This window comes from Melospiza georgiana, chromosome 1, assembly GCF_028018845.1.
Source record: "Melospiza georgiana isolate bMelGeo1 chromosome 1, bMelGeo1.pri, whole genome shotgun sequence".
In the NCBI taxonomy this organism is placed as follows: Eukaryota; Metazoa; Chordata; class Aves; order Passeriformes; family Passerellidae; genus Melospiza; species Melospiza georgiana.
The window spans coordinates 66,934,080-66,953,681 of NC_080430.1; the positions used below are offsets into that span (position 1 = coordinate 66,934,080).

At 42.3% G+C, this 19,602-nt stretch overlaps 1 protein-coding gene across 8 annotated transcripts in view; it reads right to left on the minus strand.

Annotated features, from left to right (window-relative positions):
* Window positions 1–19,602, minus strand: part of PHACTR1 (phosphatase and actin regulator 1) — a 295,507-nt gene that overhangs the window by 11,972 nt on the left and 263,933 nt on the right. For all 8 annotated transcript variants that reach the window (XM_058032829.1, XM_058032812.1, XM_058032803.1 and 5 more), the window contains 2 exons: window positions 5,150–5,205; window positions 279–340 (listed from right to left, as the gene is read on the minus strand). In XM_058032829.1, coding sequence (XP_057888812.1) covers window positions 279–340; window positions 5,150–5,205 — 118 coding nt within the window. The remainder of the gene's footprint in view (window positions 1–278; window positions 341–5,149; window positions 5,206–19,602) is intronic.

The following is a 19,602-nucleotide window of genomic DNA, read 5'->3' on the forward strand; positions in this document are numbered from 1 at the left end:
CTTCACTGTTCAAAACTCCTTCAGTTATGAAGACTAGATCTTCTTTTCTCCTGTTTGAAATGTTACCAGCAGTAGCCTGCAAAGTGGTTTCCTTTGCTCTCCATGGACTTACACCCTGCAACATTTTCTTTTAAAGATTTCTTTTTAAGATTTTTTTGTAAGACTTGTTTCACACTCTACTTTTGAAAATGGTGCTGAAGAAAAGGAAAAAGGCAAACAACTGTGCAGTAGGGAGAAAGTTAGAGTAGTGTCATAATAGGATCAAAGTTGCTTCTCACCTTACGTGTTAATCTTCTCTTAATCTCTCGTTTTTCCTCCTGCTCCTCTTGCTCATTCCGGGCTGTAAAAGATTTACAAGGATCTCAGACTGTGGACTCATCAGGCATGCACTGTTTGCAACAAAATAAGCCTTTCCATCAGTAAGTGTATTAATGTTTCAGGACCTCTCTGATGCACAGTATGTCCCTCTGGGGTGGGTGAGCATCCTCGATCTGTAGCTACTGTGCTTCTTCACACGCCTCATAAAACATCTACAGCTTCCTTCCTTTCCTTGTGTTGGCACCTCTTCATGTGTGTCACTTTCTATAAGGGCTGGGCAGCAAGCCAGCTCTTCAATAAAATGTTATCTCCCTGCCCACAGGCCTGGTGGCCTCAGGGGGCTCAGCTACGATAGGGTTGGATTCTGCAAGGTCAGTGGTTGGAAAAGAAACACGTACATTTTTTTTTCATCTGCAGAATAATTTCTTGCAGCTACTTTTTGGAGATAATAGAAAAAAACCTTTGGAATAGAGGTGCCAGACAAATTGTGCAACTTCCCATGGCATGAGTGGAGTTAAGGAGAGTGTGTCCTTCCATCACGAGCCTTCAAAGTTTCACACTGGAGCATAAAAGTTCATCCCAGGTCATTTAACTTTCAACATTAAGCCAAAAGATCACGTGCTACAAGTTCTTACCAGGGCATGCCTCAACTCTTCTCCCTCAAGAGTTCAATCACATTTGAGTACACTAACTCTTCTTCAACTTAGGAGCAGGCTGTCATGCATTGTCTTTGCATTGACCTTTACCAGAAGTCACTAAAATCCCAGGCTTCCAGGTACTCAGCTTCTCAATCAGTTAGGATCTGTCTCCACTGCTTCACTGATGGCTGAAACACTCTTTACTCCCGTCATGCCAGCACAAAACAGGTGAGAGCAAACACAACTCATCAGCTTTTCCAGTCAGTACTCTGTGCCCCTGCTGGGATCCAGTTCTTGCTCAGCTAGGACTAGCTCAGGCAGGAATAACTCTCTGCAGGGCACATTATGGACCTCAAAGGCCAGCTGAGGAGAGGTGCTTTGATTTAAATTGTTAAACTTTGGATTGCACTAAACTCAAGGGGGCATCCCACGTTCCTCTCTGCTGATCCTGCAGTTGGAGCAGGCACCTCCTGCAGAGCAGCAGGAACAACCCACCAGCCGCAGCTTCTTCAGCTATGAGAGCACAAACCAGCAATCTCACTGGAAAACTGGGGCTTTCCCCACACAGAAATGAGACCTAAGGTTTAGAGCCCACAGAAGCCTCTGAGCAGGTAAGAAGGGCTAGGCTGCAAACCAGGTGTCTCACTGCTCAGGACAGACAGTGCTATCACAACTGCTCACTGACTTCAGCAGGACTGGGAAATCTCCACCAAAGTGGACAAAGAACCTGCCGATGTTATGGTGTTTCACACTACACTTCTGATCTTTACGTGCCATTTTACCAAAAATACTGCTTATATTTTCAGAAGGAAGGAAACCAGTAGGGACTAAAAAGAACACAAGACAGCAGGGAGTTACAACTGTCTTTTTAAGCAATCACTGGAGTTGCTACACTGATAAATATGATTTTCCTCTTTCAGTGGTTTCTGCCCCTACTCGGCTGGATACTCCTCCGGCAATTGATCCTCTAGCAATTTTTTTCTTCCCTTTGTGTTTCAAATTTGGAGGAGCTGGTCCTGCAAATGCTTGCTTTCAGACACAGCACTAACTAAAGAGAATCCACACATAGTCAGGGTAGAACTGCAAGCAGCCGAGGAGTTTTATATAAAACTTAGTAATGGCTACTCATTTTTGTCCTTGGCATCTGATGTTTTTCTCTTCTCCTCACTCTCAGCCCAACCACCCACTTTCAGAGACAGCCAGGCTTAAGACTTCAGGCAGGTAAAAGCTGGAAAATAGGAATACATTCTCCTTCAAAACTAGAAAGTGACTTTGTTTTAGCCTATTTCTTTGAAGTTAAGTCATGCCAATCTTGTGAAGATACAGAACAGATGCTTTATTTCATCTTAGGTGTTCAGGAGATTCTCTGTTTCTCTAAACCTGTGTGTCAGGGTGATGTAGGTGCAATTTTCACTCCTGATCTTGTGCCAGTGTGAAATGTCCCCCAGTACTGTTTGAGGTATTCAGAACCCACCTAACCATAATTTTTATGAGAAATTTATACAACCCTAAATGTGCCAGGTTGACAATTGGATTACTTTCATCCACCTGTGAAGTGGCACAGGGGTGGTGCATGACAGGGGATCGAGGCATCTTTCCCTATACCCTTGGACAGCAAGTACAGGTGCAAAGTGTTCTTTAGTCTTCAAAATAACCCTGCAGGCCTGGACTCCTCCCACTCCATGCCCTTGATCTAAATATGAGTCAGTGACTGGGGCACACTTCAGTGAAGGAGATCCCACAAGACCCAGTTGTCTGTTTCTGCTGTTTCCTTCCTGTGGCTGCTGTGATTTCACTGTTGCCATCAGCAAGTAGCAGAACTTGGGAAATGGATGCTTTGCCCTTGTAAAGATAACTCATAATTACCGCAGTAGCACAGACCTAGGAAGCATTCAATTCATGTATAAAGACTGGCTATCCAACCACACTTTGCCTCATTTTTCCCCATCAGCATGGGCAGTAATGCAGTTACACGTGTAATAGGCACATCACAGTACCAGACATGACATTTTCAACAGGGAGATTTCAGCTTTAACTGCAGAGAAAGCCCTGTTTAGTCTACTTGAGAGCTTGGTAGGTTTTCTTTTGTGTTTGTGCATGCTTTGGGCTGGGCTTTTGCAAATTGCTTGACCTGCTTATGCAGAGAATTTACACTCTTTTTATTAGCACTTCCTGAGTTTCTCTTTCCCTACACTCCATTACATTTATTACAATGCTCCTTTTCAGAAGTCTAGAGAAATGACACAAAATTACATACAAATCAGAAAATCTTTATTTTTACTTGTTTAAGTGTAGAGTATGTTTATGCTTTCTTTTTAAAATTATGTAACAAATTTATTCTTTTTCTTTCCTGCTGTGGCTCACCAAAAGTTGGAATGCCTTGGAAATACCACATTACTCTTTCCTCTAATTAGGAAGCTGTTTGTTTACCAAGACACACATGTTTGGGGCAGATCTGTGCTAAAGCAAGCTATAAAAAAATCCATTTCGGAAATACAATGTGGTTCTGGAATCAGGGTAATATTTTCAAACATCCATGTAATTTAAAAGCTTTTATTCAATTAAAAAAGAAACTGGTGTTACTCAAGGGGTAACTCCTCTGAAATGTAAGACACCTTTAGGGCCCTCTGTGACTGCTGTGCTCAGCAATGTGACCTTTAGGAATGTCTGCAATGCACCCGGCGCTGGAGATGCTGCTCTCTGCTGATGCTGGTTCAAAGCAGGTGCCCAAGATTCCACCTCCCTCAGTGCCAGGGCAGTGTTTGCTGGTCATGCACCAGCACCAGGTGGTGCCTGACACGTGTTTGTTCAGAGGTCCCAGGATGACAACATGAGCTGCCAGAAAATCGGCCTCTGTCTCTCTGTGCGTGAGCCTGACATTGGTCACGTCGCAGGTCTCCCTTCTCCAGCTGTTCTGCTACACCCCGGGAGAAAATCACAGCTGGATGTGCCAAATATTTCCCCAGGTTCTTCCTCCAGCAGCCAGCCACCAGAGTTCAGAGCAGACATGAGGAGCACAGTTACCAAGAGAGGGCGGGTCCCAAACAAATGGCTTTTCCAGCAGCCTCAGGCTTGCCCACCCTGCTCTGCTGTCCGGTCTTTTCTCCTCTTGGCATTCACAGTGGTGCCTCTCTCCCTCTGACTGCTACGTGTAATAACATCAACAGATGAAAAGACCCTGCTGGGCACTAACACTATCACTAATCGGCTAAGATTTTGAAGTATTTGAAAAATGAATTCTGCTGATTTTCAGAGAATTATCTTCTGCTACCACATTTTTATGATTCTATACAATGCAGCTATTTGAACAAGAGAAGGTGAATTATGGACCTAGCTAAGGAGACATTATGTATAAGGTACCATTTTGGAATACTTTTTTCTGTAGTAATTTTTAAAAAATTTCCTGGAAATATGCATTTACTAACTTAAAAGGGGAAGAACTTGTTTGTTTGTTGTTTATTTCTGCTTCCAAAGTAACAACAATAATTAGATAAACAGCTTTCTTTGTTTTTAATATTCAAAACACTTGCATGCAAGTAAAGAAACTGTAATTTTCTTCCTGTTCATTCATGAGGTTATGAAAGTTGGACTCAGTCCAGCTTCCCTTCAAGTCAGTGGCAATGTATCTACTAACTTGGTTCAGGATTTCTGAGTGGTATTTTGTCGCTTTAAAAATTACGGGCTGAGGATCTACCAGCAAATTTTTGGCTGATTTAAAGGGAGAGTTTCATGGGAATAACCCTGAGTCACACTGGATTCTTTTTTAAATTGAATAAAGGCTCCAGCTAGCATAGATTGCTGTGAAGATTTTTAGGAAAGCTAATCGAGCTATGCCCTAATGTCTTTACTAACTTACAATGGGATGTTCATCTACGTAAGTGCTGCACAAAGGAGGCTTTTCAGGATGTCTGACCCTCTGTCTGGAATGTCATTCAAGACCTAGGATTTTTTCCCCTTAGGTTGTTTATTCTTGTAAATTTACTGACTCTGATTTGAAAGAACTGTTTCTGCAGATTTAGATGTTATTACAGACTTTCATGCTTATTTGCACTTACGATGCCCTTTATTATTTTTATTTATTATCAGTGATGCTTACAGAGAATAGCTGATGTTCATAAAAAACAACAAATGTATATGAAACCTAACCCAAATTATCTGGCTTCAGGTTAAATGGCAGCAGAATCAGGACTTACGTTTCAGTATGTTCCTCTGCTCCAATTCTTCAGCAGTCGGCCTCTGGCTCAGTCGTCTGCGAAAAAAGTCCAAGATCAGTTTTTGGACCATATCATATTCTCCTCAGTTCTCTGCCTTGAAGAGTCACTTTGGGGTGTGAAAGGCAGAACAGAAAGCACTGACACTGCTCCATTATGTACTTGGTATGCCTGGACCATGCGTGACACACACCATGCTTCGCTTTCGCAGTTTCCTCTGTTTCCAACCCACGAAAGACAAAATATGTTATGTCATCTCAGGCATGACTCTCCCACCCCTACCCCAGGCAGAGCTGCTGAAAGCTAAGCCACACAGATGTCTCCACTTAATTTCCTTCCCTCCATGCCTTCTTCCGGACTTGCACAAGTATTTCTAGCTAGGATCCAGCTAACCCTCTCGCTGCCCCCTCGCCAGCCTCCTGACCGCGCCCCGTTGGTTCACACAGCGTTTGAACACACAGACACAGAAAAACAAGGGACTGATTGGCAGCACTGAGGGCAGAACAATAGCAACCCTCCTCCTTCTCTTGTGGCTTTTATTAAATCCTATATTGAAGGATCAGTGTGACTTGCTAGTCAATCTGTCTGTAAGAGGGTCAACAAACCCCACAATCTGATTACAAATGGGGGCTCTGTACGTAGGAATGACCTGAATATTCAGAATACAGAGCAAGCACAAAAGCGTCTTTGCAAAACAAAGTAAACCAGAGAGATGACATCAGAAGTCAGCACTGTTGGGCATCCTCATACTTTTATCCAAGTCAATGGGTGTTTTGTCAATGATACCAGTGACATGACAGAGCCTTCTCTTCCTCCAGACTGGGTCATTCAGAGACATTTCCAACTTGAGGACCCCAGTCTTTGTCAACTGGACCAGCTTCCCTGTGAGTTACTGGTTACTGGGCACTGATAGGCAATGATAAGAATGCTGCATGGCTTCATCTTTGGCAAGGAATGTTTCCCTGACCTTGGGCACAGCAGCTCCCTGAAATGGAGCTGGATGAGAGATGTCTGACAATGGCTCCTCACCACGCAGGGACTAAGCTGCTGGTGCACGTGCATCCCCAGCCTTCTCCAGGGCCAGGAACTCATGTGTGTGCCAGTTCAAGACCCCCGCCCCTCACACTGTGTGCAGAGCACAGGGCTGAACAAGCACTGGGTAGGAGCCCACCTCCCACACCAGCTGTTTGAAGGCAGAAGCTTAACAGGCACCTGATTTTACAGTCTGAAGATCTCCACCAGCAGAGGTGATACCAGCTGCATGTCCTTTGGGAGCACTTTACACCATGAAAACAAACGAGCAGTACACAGCCCTATTTCAGTGTAGAATTTGGAGTCAGGAGCTTTATCCCTTTCTCAAAGCAGATTAAACATTTATCTCATTAAAAAAGTGTTAAAAGGGACAGAAACTGACCCTTAATTCAGAAGTAAAGAATGTCTGCAAAGTACTTTGAAGACAGAAAGTGCTATTCAAGTGCTTGCCATTACATCTTTAATATACAGTAGCTGCTGCTAATGGGAGACTTTGCCTTAGGACTGTGAAGCAATTAGAACTACTTCATTTCTAGCATCACATGACAACCAAAAAAGAAGAAGTTGCCTTTTTTAGCCCCACCATACATATCTGCATGAACTGTATTATAAATGTTTTCAATTCCCCATGCCATGATGCTTTTCAAAAGGATGCATCAGAGGGATGTTCAGGATGAATGCCAGCCATCCAGCATGTGAATGGCTTCTACAGAAACAGACATCATAGTAAAAAGAGAAAGGAAAAAACCCTCCCCCAAAGTCCTCCAGATTCCAAGAAAACAGGGATTGAAGGACGCAGATAACTGTTCTGTCACAAACAGTTCACACTAGGACATTGCTAACGGAAGGCAGAAGGTTTATCTACCTACAGAAGTGATTTACAACAGGGACCACATCTTCCATGTGTTCAGTGAGGTACCTGCCATGAAGCAGATGCATTTAAACTAAGCTTTCATTGCACGTTTCTGTGGCATTTCTTCCACACAAGAGGACACACATTTCCTCCAAGAATACCCTTGTCATTATCTGCACCCTCTACTCCTGTGCTGCTCAGGACCTAGAGACCATGGGATTTTTCCCCACACTGTCTGGTAGGGCTCCAAGTGAAAGCCAGCCAAGGATACTCATGTTCCCCATCAAGAGTCAAATTACTTTGTGGATCCCATTATCCACCCCTTTCAGTCTGCAGAGTGCTCCTGCCTAAATGGTGACTGCCACTTTTAAGTGATGCACAGCAGAAAAAGCCATGCCACTTTGGATAGATTAATTCATGGATTAGCAAACACTTCTGGAGTTTTATAATCCTAAGTTTCTAATAATGTGAGTTAGGCAGTAGGAAAAGCTAAGGTATTCTTGTAGTGGAACAAAATCTTAATTAGTCCTTACAGTGCAAGTAGTAAAGCATCACTGAAGGATGAAGAAGGTCATGAATAGAAGCCACAGAGGTTTCTGGCCTCCAGTACCAGTGTCTGCTTTCATCTCCATGAACTGCTGTTAAATTCCCATTTCCATCATCCCTTGGGACTGACAGAGTCTGCTCCTGCTCCTTCATTTTAAGTCCCTCCTTGATGAGCTCTTCAAATAAACCCAGCCCCTTCCACAGCCATTCCCTTCCAAACTCTCCCCATTATCTCTTTTCATGGTCTCTTGCTCATTTAATTTAGTTCCTTCTATGCTGTTACAGTGACTTCTGCCCCCAAACTATTGGGGCACACAAACACCTCCACCAGCTCCTCAGAACAGCACCATTTAAGCTCGTGTTTCTTGCCAGCTAATTTCTAGGCTTGCCAGACATTGAACAGCTGTAAACATCTCTGTTAATCTTCGAAAATCTTGATACTAGTTACAGATAATGTAAGTCAAGAAACACAAGCAGCTCTTGCTTTATTACCATGGCTGCAAAGACACAGGTTTGTTTGTTTTTTTTTTTCCACACTCAGTTTCAGTACACCAGCTCTAGCATAGAGCTCTGACCTTGGCAAACATCAGTGGTGGTAGCTCCCCAATTCTGCCTTCCTTCCTGTCCTGCCCAGAATGAAAAGTTGTTAATGAAGCCCACCTAGCTTGCACAGGTTGTTTTCAATAGTTTGATTGCTGGCTTGCTGCTGTGCCTCATTTAATTTAACATCACAGGGGCTGCATGAGGCAGTCAGGAGGCCACAGGTCAGGAAAAAGGTGTCTCATTAGCAGCACAATCAGAATAAACGGGAGAAAATGGATGTGAGGAAGGAACCTGGTGCCACAGCAAAGAACAGATCTGCCTGTGCAAACTGTAAGGATGGAGAGAGATGTGTGGTGCTGCTGTTGATCAGCAAGGTAACTCTGGCTGTTTCATCAAACAAAGTAAGTGCAGGTGTCTGGCCAAGGAACAGGGGAGACTGACCTCAACAAGTAACCACCTCTAACAGCACTTTCTGTATTTAAAATGTTCACGTGTCAACATGCCTGACCTTCACTGTGCCATCCATACAGTTTTGCAACGTGCTTCAGGCATCCAAGAAGACAGGAAAGTGTTTTGTAATTGGTGATTTACAATTATTGCTTGGTTTATACTTCATATATTTCTGCAATATCGATTACAACAGTTTTGCAAATATACTGTGACAAAGGTTTTACTACAAAGGAAAGCTTCCTAAGATTTATGGTGACATAAGGAAAGCCTTGCTGGGATTTCACTGAAAAAATATCATCCAAATGGGTGTGTCAGTAAAAATTGCTCACATTTACAAAGATAAACTTGACAGCAAACCAATTTTCAGAATTAATTCTCTACAGGATCAAATGCATCACACGTCTTGTGCTAGACAATAAGAGCAGTTCTTCGTAAGGATGGTGTAGTGAGGCTTATTTTGTTGGGTGATTTTTTTTTTTTTTTTGCTTGTTTGCTTGCTTTGAATTTGCTCTGGGCTGGGCTGGTCACATTATGGCAGATGAGTAGGAGTTTGGGGCCAGAGGCGACAATCCTGCAAAATCAATTGCTGTAGATCTAAAATATTGGCTGGTGCAGGGACCAACAGGAAAGAAAGGCAACATTTTCACTGATGGATGCTACTGTTTGGACCCTCCCCAGCAAACTGAGAACTCAGAATGAAAAGTTTCTGCTCCATGTGACAGTATTCTGCAGGAGCAATAAAAGGAAAAACATGTCCTTGGGCATGACAAAAAAGTTAAATGAAGTACACAGTGCTGCTTACCCTGCTCTGCAGTGTGACCACTCCCCAAGGGCTCTCAGACCAGCAGCCAACCCCTTGTGGGGGCCTTGGCTCAGATTTTTGCAGCCCTTTTGTCTGGCAGCACCTTTGAGGTGAGATGCTCCTGGCTGTCTTGGCTGTCCCCTACCAGGAGTCATGGGTTTTCTCTCCTTGATCTCTTGTTTTGCTGTGGATGAGCTCCAAGAAAAAGCTGGTTTATGCCATCCAGCTTGTTGATGTGTGAACAGGATGATGTGGGATATGTGTTTTCTGTGTACCAGGAATTCATCTTTGCCTCTGTCCAGAGGACAAGAGAATTTAAGAGCCTAGTGTGGGGTCACACGCAAGTATAATGGCTGGATACAATACAGGGCTGGCTGGAAATTGCTTCCCCACCCACTTGCCAGGCTTATTAACTGTGAGTGTTTGCAGGCACGAAAGGCAGAACTCAGCAGCTCTCCAGCGCCTCAATGGTGACATTTGGTGTGTGGGACCCATGAACAGGACTGGTGGACATGACAGGGCACACAGCAGGACGGTGAGATGTCCAGAATATCCCCAAGGCATCTCTGAGTCAAGTTGTGCTCACACAGTTGTTCCTCATGACTTAAGTCACCCTGATGTAAAATAACTTGTGAGCACAGCGGGGCATAACCTCTGGAGCAACTCCTGAATTTATTCTGTGCAAACATCCTCAATCAGCAGCAACTGGGCCCATACTACCCTAGACACTGCGCTAACAGAGCAGTAAATCTGAGCTGGGCACATGAGAAGCCAGCTGCTACAAAGAACTACTTGTGACATTGCTCTTTAGTTGACATAAATGAGCATGACTGAAGCCAGTAGAACTGCACTGATTTACATCAGCAAAATAATTCCACATGAGGAAAATTCAATGGGAGTAAAGAGTGTTAATTTACCTTGCCTTTCCCAATAATAATAATGAAGCAGAATTAACCAAGAAAAGGCTGTCAGGGGCTCTTTGCACTCCCATGCCATGTACAGAAAATTCAGAGAAAAAAAAGAAAAGAAGAAAATCTTGTATTTGTTTCTAGCAGTTAACTGTTAGCAGAGGGCAAGAATGAACTACCTCCTTTCCTTACATCACTGCACAATGAGCAAAAAATCATTGTAAGCCTGGATGTTCACTTTTTTTGCAGTGACAGCCCAGATTTTGCCAGCCAGACTGTAGAGTCTACAGAGGACTATCATTCTCCTAAACAGGATTTATAAAATGGGATTAAATGTACTTCTATCAATGAATTAATAAACTGAGGCCATATTAAATAGAAAATCCCTACCCAAAGAAGCAAGTGTAACCAATAAAATATCAATAAAATTCTTGTACTAGACTCCATTAGATGTTTGCTAATCTGTAGGATTATTACTTTCTTCAAGTTCCCTCACAGATAAGCGTGACAAGTCTCCTGGTATCAGTCATGATAATACACTTTATAAGTTCTTTTCTTGAGAAATTAGGGCAATAAAACCATAAGGAGTGTTTGCCACGACTCAGTTATCATGTAATGACTGCTCTACACTTCCCTGTTGATTTAAAATATTCAGCCTCTGGGAGATGGTGATGCTTCTGCAGCTATAAAGAAGCCTGTGGCAATGAAAGCAGACCAACGTGGGCAGAGATGCCTGTTCATCCCTAGGAAAATGGGTGAAGCACCACTGGCATGGTTTAGCAGAGAACCAGTTAGACAATTTTGGTAGGAAGTATTTGCTTTTGGTGAAAGTCTAAAAAACTGCTAAGTATGAGTTGAAGATAAAAGTATTTTCTGACAGTCCCTTACTGGCAAGGTACTACTTCTGCCTTAGTATCCCAGAGTGCTCCCTGCACTTCTGATTGTGTTCCCTTGACATTTGATCCAGGATAGCTACAACAGTCCCATAACCCTGAGCAGAGAGGCAATGCTTTTGCTCAGCATTAGTGCTCTGCAAGAAGTACAGAACAATCTGGAATGTGAGCCAAAGTAATTTTATTTCCCGTAACACATCTGCAGTTGTGTTTCCAGCTGGGCTCTACAGGAAAATCAGATTTACAACTGAAATTATTCAGACTTTAATTCAGGCTCTAAGCAGTCAATTACTACCCCCCAAAATTATCCTTATCCCAGACTTGATTTTGTGTTGAGAAACAGCTTCAATATAGACTTTAAAGCTCCGATTAGTCTAGATTGCAGTGAGGATTTTTGGGAAAACTAATCAGCAAATTTTCTGCTTGCTCAAGCATCTGTGTATAGTGAGAAATATAACCAAGCTGGCTCTTTGTTTAAAACTCTTACAACTGACCAATTTGTTTTCCCATTCTTTAGATCATGTGAATCTATTCTTGAGTCATGGCTCAAATGATGCCATTTTTTCTGGTTCAGCTCACTGAGGGATTGAATTATTATGATTTTGATTTATTCTTTGGAAAGTTACAAGCTTCCTGAGAAAGAACTGCCTGCCCAGAGCAGGTCTCCTGGGAAAAGAATATCATATTCAAAATGTAGATTTTAAAAATTCATTATGTTTGCATAAGGTTACATCTTGTTCATTATATATGGAACAAATTTCTTTAAAATACCCAAATAAAGCAGAAATATTTTGGACCATGAACTCTGTATTTCATTAAAAGAAATGAAGCAATGACTAGATAGCCCTATAACTCTGACTAGAAACACTGTGGATAATGACATACCCAGGTCATCACTCTTCCATTAGACCACTATAATAATGCAGACAATTGCATTTGCCCAAGGAATGACTTCATTTCTTTTCTAAAGATAATGCCAAGCAGTGATAGACACACAAATCCAGATTTTGTCCCCATGTTCAATAATATTAACTGGGAGATGCCTACTGGTTTGTGGAACATTGCAAGACCATGTCTCACACCTCAACCTCTAAAATGGAGCCTCCTCCATTTAATTACTGTGCTGTTCCATTAACATCAAAGCTGTCAGCCAAATGCTGGCTCTTCACATAAAATAAGATCATGTAAGTTTAAATGATTTTAAAAAAAGGTACAGCTTAATTAAGATAGTTTTGCAGCATTACTTCTCAATTCTATTATCCCTATCCCAAGAACAAAATATCCAACAACTGCAGTAGGAAACAAAGAACAATCTTTTTTAGAAGAGGGAATTTATTATGTATCTAATTCAAGAATGTATTTTCGGAACAATAAAAATGGGATGTTTTTGAGTACTAGAAATCCAGAGTGAAAAATATACTAAATGCTGGTTGAAAATCCAAAGCATGCCAGAAAAAACAGATGGATGTTAGGACCCATTGTAATAGAGAAAAAAATGTTCTAAAATGTTAGCAATTGTCCTTCTGTTGTCTATACAGCATTGTGAGAAGACACTTGCCTCACCAAATGTGATAATATTGAATTAAAAGCCGAATTTACAAAGCTACAGATATAATAATTCACAGTTCAAGGTCAATCTGTAAATGACTTGAGTAAAATGACACCAAAAAATAATCAATCTGAGCTGAACAGATATGCTTGCTGTCTATAGGCATTACTGAATGGTTTGTTTTAAAATCTCTGTACAGTAATATTGCTTTGTCTAGGTGAACGAACATACTTAAAGCAGTAAATAAAAGTTAGTTACACTCTTAAAAGCAAAGCCATCTCCAAGTATGAGCCAGAAGAGCACAATCTCCTTCTCTATTGGAATTTTCCCCACCTTGGCTTCTGATGCTCAGGGAAGCTTGGATGTTGGAACATATTTGATATAGGAATAAAGCAGTTATTCCTCTGTGTATGTGGCATGACCTTGGGATGGAGACAAAAAGCAATGCCTTAGGTTGGGAAAAAGTTTTGTGGGACCAGGGAAGAAAACACAGAGGGAGGCTGAGGGGTGACAGTGAAAGTCAGCCCCATTCCCCCAAGCTCTTCACCTTTTAAAGACCCAGGGATCTTTCCCAGCAACACCATCTTCTAAGGATGCTCTTCTGAGAAATCTGCTGCCACAAACTTAAATGCAACCTACCCTGAGAAGCAGCTCTGAGGAAGGGCTGAGGGCTGAAACACCTCATGGAGGAGCCATCTTCCTGATGTTTAGTCAGCTTGAAGATCACACCCCTAGATGGGCCTCTGTGACCACAGTGACTGACATGACCTGTGCATTAGCAGCTATGTTGCACTTCTAGCACTGCCAATAAGGAATTTGTTTAATGAAAAAAGCAGCAGCACCATATCTTCTTATTCACATATGCACTAACACAACTGTAACCCTAAAATATGAAGCCAGGGACACTTTAAGCATGTAAACAAATAAACCAACTTTGCTTGGCAGTCCAAGTAGTCTGTGACCATCATGGTAAATCTCTATCTAAGATGTAAAAAGCTGTTCATTTTAAGGAAGGAAGTCTGGATGGGGAGCTTCACCAGCGAGCTGAAGTCAATCTCAACATATACACAGCCAACTTAATAAAGTCTCCTCTGTTACTACAGCAGCTACAGACCACTCAAAGTACACAGAGAGAAATTACCATAGAATGGTTTGGGTTGGAAACGACCTTAATGATTACCTAGTTCCAACCCCCCTGCCATGGGCAGGGACACCTTCCACTAGACCAGGTTGCTCTAAGCCCCATCCAACCTGGCCTTGAACACTTCCAGGATGAGGGTACCCTAGGTGCTCTGGGCAGCCGGTTCCAGTGTCTCACTAGCCCCACAGAAAATAATTTCTTACTAATATTTAATCTAAACCCACTATCTTTCAGTGTAAAGCCATTCCTCCTTGTCCCCCCATTTTACATGCCCTTGTAGAAAGTCCCTGTCCATCTCTCTTGAGAAGCCCATTTAGGCAATGCAGGGCTGCTCTAAGGTTCCTCCTGGGGCCTTCTCCAGGCTGAACAACCCCAGCTCTCTCAGCCTGTATCACATGCACCCCCTCACCATATTAGTTTCTTGTAGACCATTTTACCAGTGCCAGCATGAAGAAAGGCAAATGAACAATAGTGCAAGAACAAAATTCATCTCAAAAAAGCCAATTTACACTGGTAAATGTCAAACCAAAAAACCCAACTCACACCCTTTCTGCTAAATGAATCAAAAGCTAAAATACTCAGTGACTTGGAACAGCCACAATATAGGAACTCTAAATATAGGCTTTTATAACAGAAGTTGGCAGTGTTAGCAATTCAAAACCACAATAATTCAGTTTTTTGTAGAAAAGATGCATAGGAAATAGCTATGGTGCCCATACTTTGTCTTGTTACTGAAGTGGAAAATTCCTGGAAGTAAACAAATTTGAGAGCTCTAAGAGCAATTACCTATTTTGTGACAGAGGGATTTCAGTTCCCCAGATTGTGGGATTTCAGATCCCCAGACTTCATGAAAGGCAGATGATAAATAGTAGTAACTATTTGCAAAGGGCTGTGCCTAAAATTTTCACTTGAAGATTAAGAATTAGGACTGGCTGAAATGTTTGTGACAAACTAAAATTGCTGGAAAATTGAGTTCTAGAAGGTCAGAAGCTATCTGTAAGGTGAGGTCAAACTTAGTGAGCAGTTTCAGCTGAAAAAAACCAACTCACTAGACACATTTTTCTCAAAAACAATAAAATTTAAAAAGCATTAAAAACACACTAGACAATATTTAATTCTGACCTGAAATGCTAGTTTTCAGGGTGTAATAAGGAAATTAAATGATGCCTGTACTTGCTATTTTTAGTCAGTTTTCCCTATTCCACTTGTTAATTATTTTGTTCCATTTGAGTACCAAAAGCAAAAAAATCCATTATTCAGCCAAGTCCAGTAGGCACAATTCTCCTTCCAATAACTGCTACAGTGATTCCAAGAACAAATCTACTGAGGTGGATTCCAAGGAGAACTCTCCCCAGCATCTGCATTGCAAACTGCAAAGTGCAGGTACCTTGGTCATTCCTCAACATTTAAGGGGATATCTGTGGTCAGACTGGGTCTTTGCCTGTTTGTATCTGCATCACCAACGGCATAATAATTTCTTATCTTTCTAGAGAATGTCATGTTTCACCACCCTATCCAGAGATTTGCCCATTGTACAAATTCCCAGCTAGTGTGTATTTAACACCTTCACTGCCAGAGCCTACTTCTGCCTCTATGCATTAGCAAAGGTCAGAAAGATTTTTAAGAAATCCTAGCATCTCATGGAATGTCAATGAAAACATGCAGCACCAGAGACAGAAAATAGCAAAAATGTCTAGCTTTAAAAAGAAATACCGATGAAATTATTTTACCTGGTTAAAATAAAAAAAACCATGCCTTAGGAAACTGCATATTTGCATTTTGAAATGATATTAGATACAATTATTCCACAGTTATACTATCACCTTTAGGTTCAAATCTAGTGGCCTAAAAGCATGACAAAATATTTTTTACCCAGGAGAATTCTTGTCCCATCTGCCTTTTCTTCTCTTGAATTTACTGAGATACACATAATTACCTAGAGGCTAAATTTGGACTACAAAGTGATAAGCTTTTTTTCTGTTGTTGCTTTGTACATATTTTCACAGCAAAACAAATGGAATGCTATAAAGAGGCTCATCACATCAAATAGGGAATTAGCAGCGGGAATCAATAATCTCCAAAGTAACAAAGATCCTATTTCCAGGCAAATACACTTAACTTCAAAATAAACAACCCCCCCCTTGTGAAACAAAAGACTTCCAGAGGGACATTCAAATCCTCTGTGCTATGTTGAACAGGCTGCAGCCTTTCTCTTTGTCCCCTGCATAGTGTGACATCAGCTTTTTACATTTTCTCCCTCAAGTTTTGAGAGCTCAGTTCAGCCCGTACTGAAGTTTCTCCACACTCAGATTTCCGACTGCTATCAGGTGCCTGTACATCCCCCTGTTCCACGTGGCACTTCATTAATGTGAAAACTTGCTTCATCTACACATTCTAGCTGCTGGGATGAGTATTGGTACCAGTATTCTTGACATTTTTTTTTTCACTAACTAAAGGTGATGGCGAACTATGGAGGGGGAGGGAATGCCCCATGATATCTTCCTTATGAAAAATGGGAGAGAAAACTGGCTCTGTTGACCTAAAGAATAATTTTTCCTTTACACTTCAGACACTTCACTTCTTAAATCTCATTGGAAAGGTGTTGTAGATATCTTCCCTGTGATATTTCAAATGAGGGTGCTATCAAAGTCCACATTTTTTCCAATTGTTTTCCCTCTAAAGAAAGACTGCCTTACATTATTGACTGGTTTTTGAGCTCCTTGCTGAATAGCTTTGCAGCTGGCATTCAGGCAGAAAGGCTGAAGAGAATTAATATTTAAAATACGTTGTACTCAAGCTGAGCACAGTATGTTTGTTCGTGGCTGCTGACATGCCATAGGAGAGGCCTGGATTTCCCTGCAGGGCACACTCTGCAGGGAAATGCCAAGACTGAAACACTTCTGTCCTGGGCATTCAGTGCCGTGGTTTTGTGGCACACACTTGTTTTCTGCATATCTGGCTGCAGTGATGGCAAGGACAGGGGGCTTGGAAGAAGGCAGCAAAGGAAATCATCGCTATCACCCTGACAAAAATCCCTTCTGAGTAGTTACTGATGATGCGCAAAGTGTTTGTAAACCTGGAAACTGCACCTACTGCTATGAGAGGCTGCAATTGGACTAAAACATGCTGGCTAGGATGGCCTGGGCAAACAGTCACAGTGCCTCCTTCCCAGTTATGCTCACCTTCTTTATTAGTTTAAAACATGCAATTTCTCATTCATCCACATTGAGCAGAAGTAAAAGGATACACCCTTTCAGGCCCTCCTTCCAGCCCCAATGGCCACAACCATGTGGACTTGAGTTTTGCTTTACAGGCAGATTGAATTTACATCTGTAGCCTATAGTTTATTGGGTGGTAAGCCTACTCTTATGACTGGACATTATCTAATGCTAATAACAACTTTGCTCTGCTGAGACCAGCTAATTAACACCAGCTGCTAAGGAGCATGAATGGGGAGGAATATCTCACAACTACTACACTCTGTCAACTTTTCAAACTCCTCTGAGCAGTGTTTTTAGCAAAATGTACATTAAATACACACTTCCACTCTGTTTTCTTCTTTAGAGACATCAGAACAATGCTGTACAATGCATTACTGGAGATCCCTGCTGCTGTCAAGATACCAGGCAGCACCACTGCAAGCTCTCTGGGATGTTTGTGAGAGATCAAGCTTCCTATTCCCCAAAGTGAGCAAGAGCAGCAATTTGCTGATTGCTGTCTCTGGATTCACCCACAGATAGAAAATGTTGAAGGCAGATCTTAAGGTTTTGCTCCAGATAGTTAGAAAAGCAGAAAAGAGCTATACAAGGGTGTCCAGACACTGAAAACTCTTGGAAGGGAAACTGGGACTCTGGGGTTTTTTTGTGGTGTTTTGGTTTTTTTGTTTGTTTTTGTGTTTTTTTTTTTTTTTTTTTTTTTTTTTTTTTTTTTTGTTTTGTTTTTTTGTTTTTGCTACAGGAGAGATGGACTGAGGGGATGAGGAAGTTCAGGGCTGAGAGAAATGCTTGTAGAAGGAAGTTGGGTGTCTGGAGTTGATTTCCTTGTGAACGCAGCATGTCATGTCTATGAGATGTTCTTGTCTAAAAACTGAGTCCTGGTAACTTTTTCCGTAGAGCAGAGCACAAGGAGTTTGGTTGCAAGAGCTAATCCCACACTCTCTTGGGACTGAAGTAAGCTAGAGACTTCTACAGTCTCCATGCCATAGACAGGCATTTGTCAAAGCTTGTGACCTGGCTAAATTGTCTGTGCTGTCACAGCCATTGTGCAATAACCCAAATCAGAGGACATTAGTCAAGCATTGCAGCAGAATAGCTTTATGAAACATATTCATCGAAACCTTAGGCTGCAGAGAGTGAAGGGAAGCAGGATTTGGGGAAGTCTGAGACAGAATTTGGCTAAAGGCACACAAAAAATCAGCCAACAATGCCATACACTTCAAAATGCAAAGACGTTGCTAATGCACATTGACATTGTCTGTTCTTTCCATACCTGTGTTATTGCAGAATGGTGAGTCTGGCAGGGATCTCTGAAGCCCATCTGATCCAATCCCCCTAGAGCTGGGACTGTGTCCAAATGACTTTTGAATGTCTCCACAGAGAGAAATCTCACAATCTCCCTGGCCCACCTGTGGCAGTGTTTGGTCACCCTCTGAGTAGAAATAATGTTACTGATGTTCAGAGTGAATCTCCTTGTTTTGTTTGTGCCTGGTGCCTCTGGTCCTGTCACTGGGTCCCACTGAGGAGTGCCTGCCTCTGTCCCCACTGGACCCTTCCTTCAGGTATTTATACACATTGATAAGATCTCCTGAGCCTTTTATCTAGGCTCAACAGTCCCAGCTCTCTCAGGTGCTCTCCACAGGGAGGATGCTCCAGTTCCTCATCTCCATCATCTTTGTGGCCCTTCGTTGGACTGTCTCTCATATGCCCCTATCTCTTTCCTACAGAGAAGTCTTGATGATCCTTGCAGATCCCTTCCAACTCAGAATATTCTGTGATTCTGAGCCAGAAGTTGACACAAAACTCCAGATGTGGCCTCACCAGTGCTCAGTAGAGGGGGAAAATCACATCCCTGGTCTGCTGGCAATACTTTTTCTAATGCAGCCCAGAATGCTATTAGCCATTTCTCCCCCTCCCCCCTCCAAGTTGCTGGCTGATGTCCAACTTCATGCCCATCAGGACCCCCAGAGCCTTTTCTGCCAAGCTGCTCTTCAGCTGGGTGGCTCCCAACATATACTGGACCATGGGATTGTTCCTTCCTAGGTGCAGCCATTAGCACTTGCCTTTAATGAACTTCATGAGATTTTTGCCAGCCCATTTCTCCAGCTTGTCAAGGTCCCTCTGGATGGCAGCACTATCCTGCAGTGCATCACCCACTACTCCCAGCTGGGTGTCACCAGCAAATTTGCTGAGGATCTGCTCTGCCTGTCATCCAGATCATTAATGAAGGTTGTTAAAGAGGACTGGACCCAGTACTGACCCCTTGGGGTATGCTGCCAGGTACTGGAGTCCAACTGGACTCTGTGCCACTGAACAGCAGCCTCTGGACTGGATGGGTAAATGGATTGAAAAGTTTGAGTGGCTGGAGCCATTCTTGAACACCTGAGGAATTTTACAGGAGACAGTGTTGAAAGTCTTACTGAAATCTACACAGACATTATCTACTGCTCCCTCGTTGTCCACCAGGTCAGTAATTTCACAAGTTCATCACATTAATCAAGCA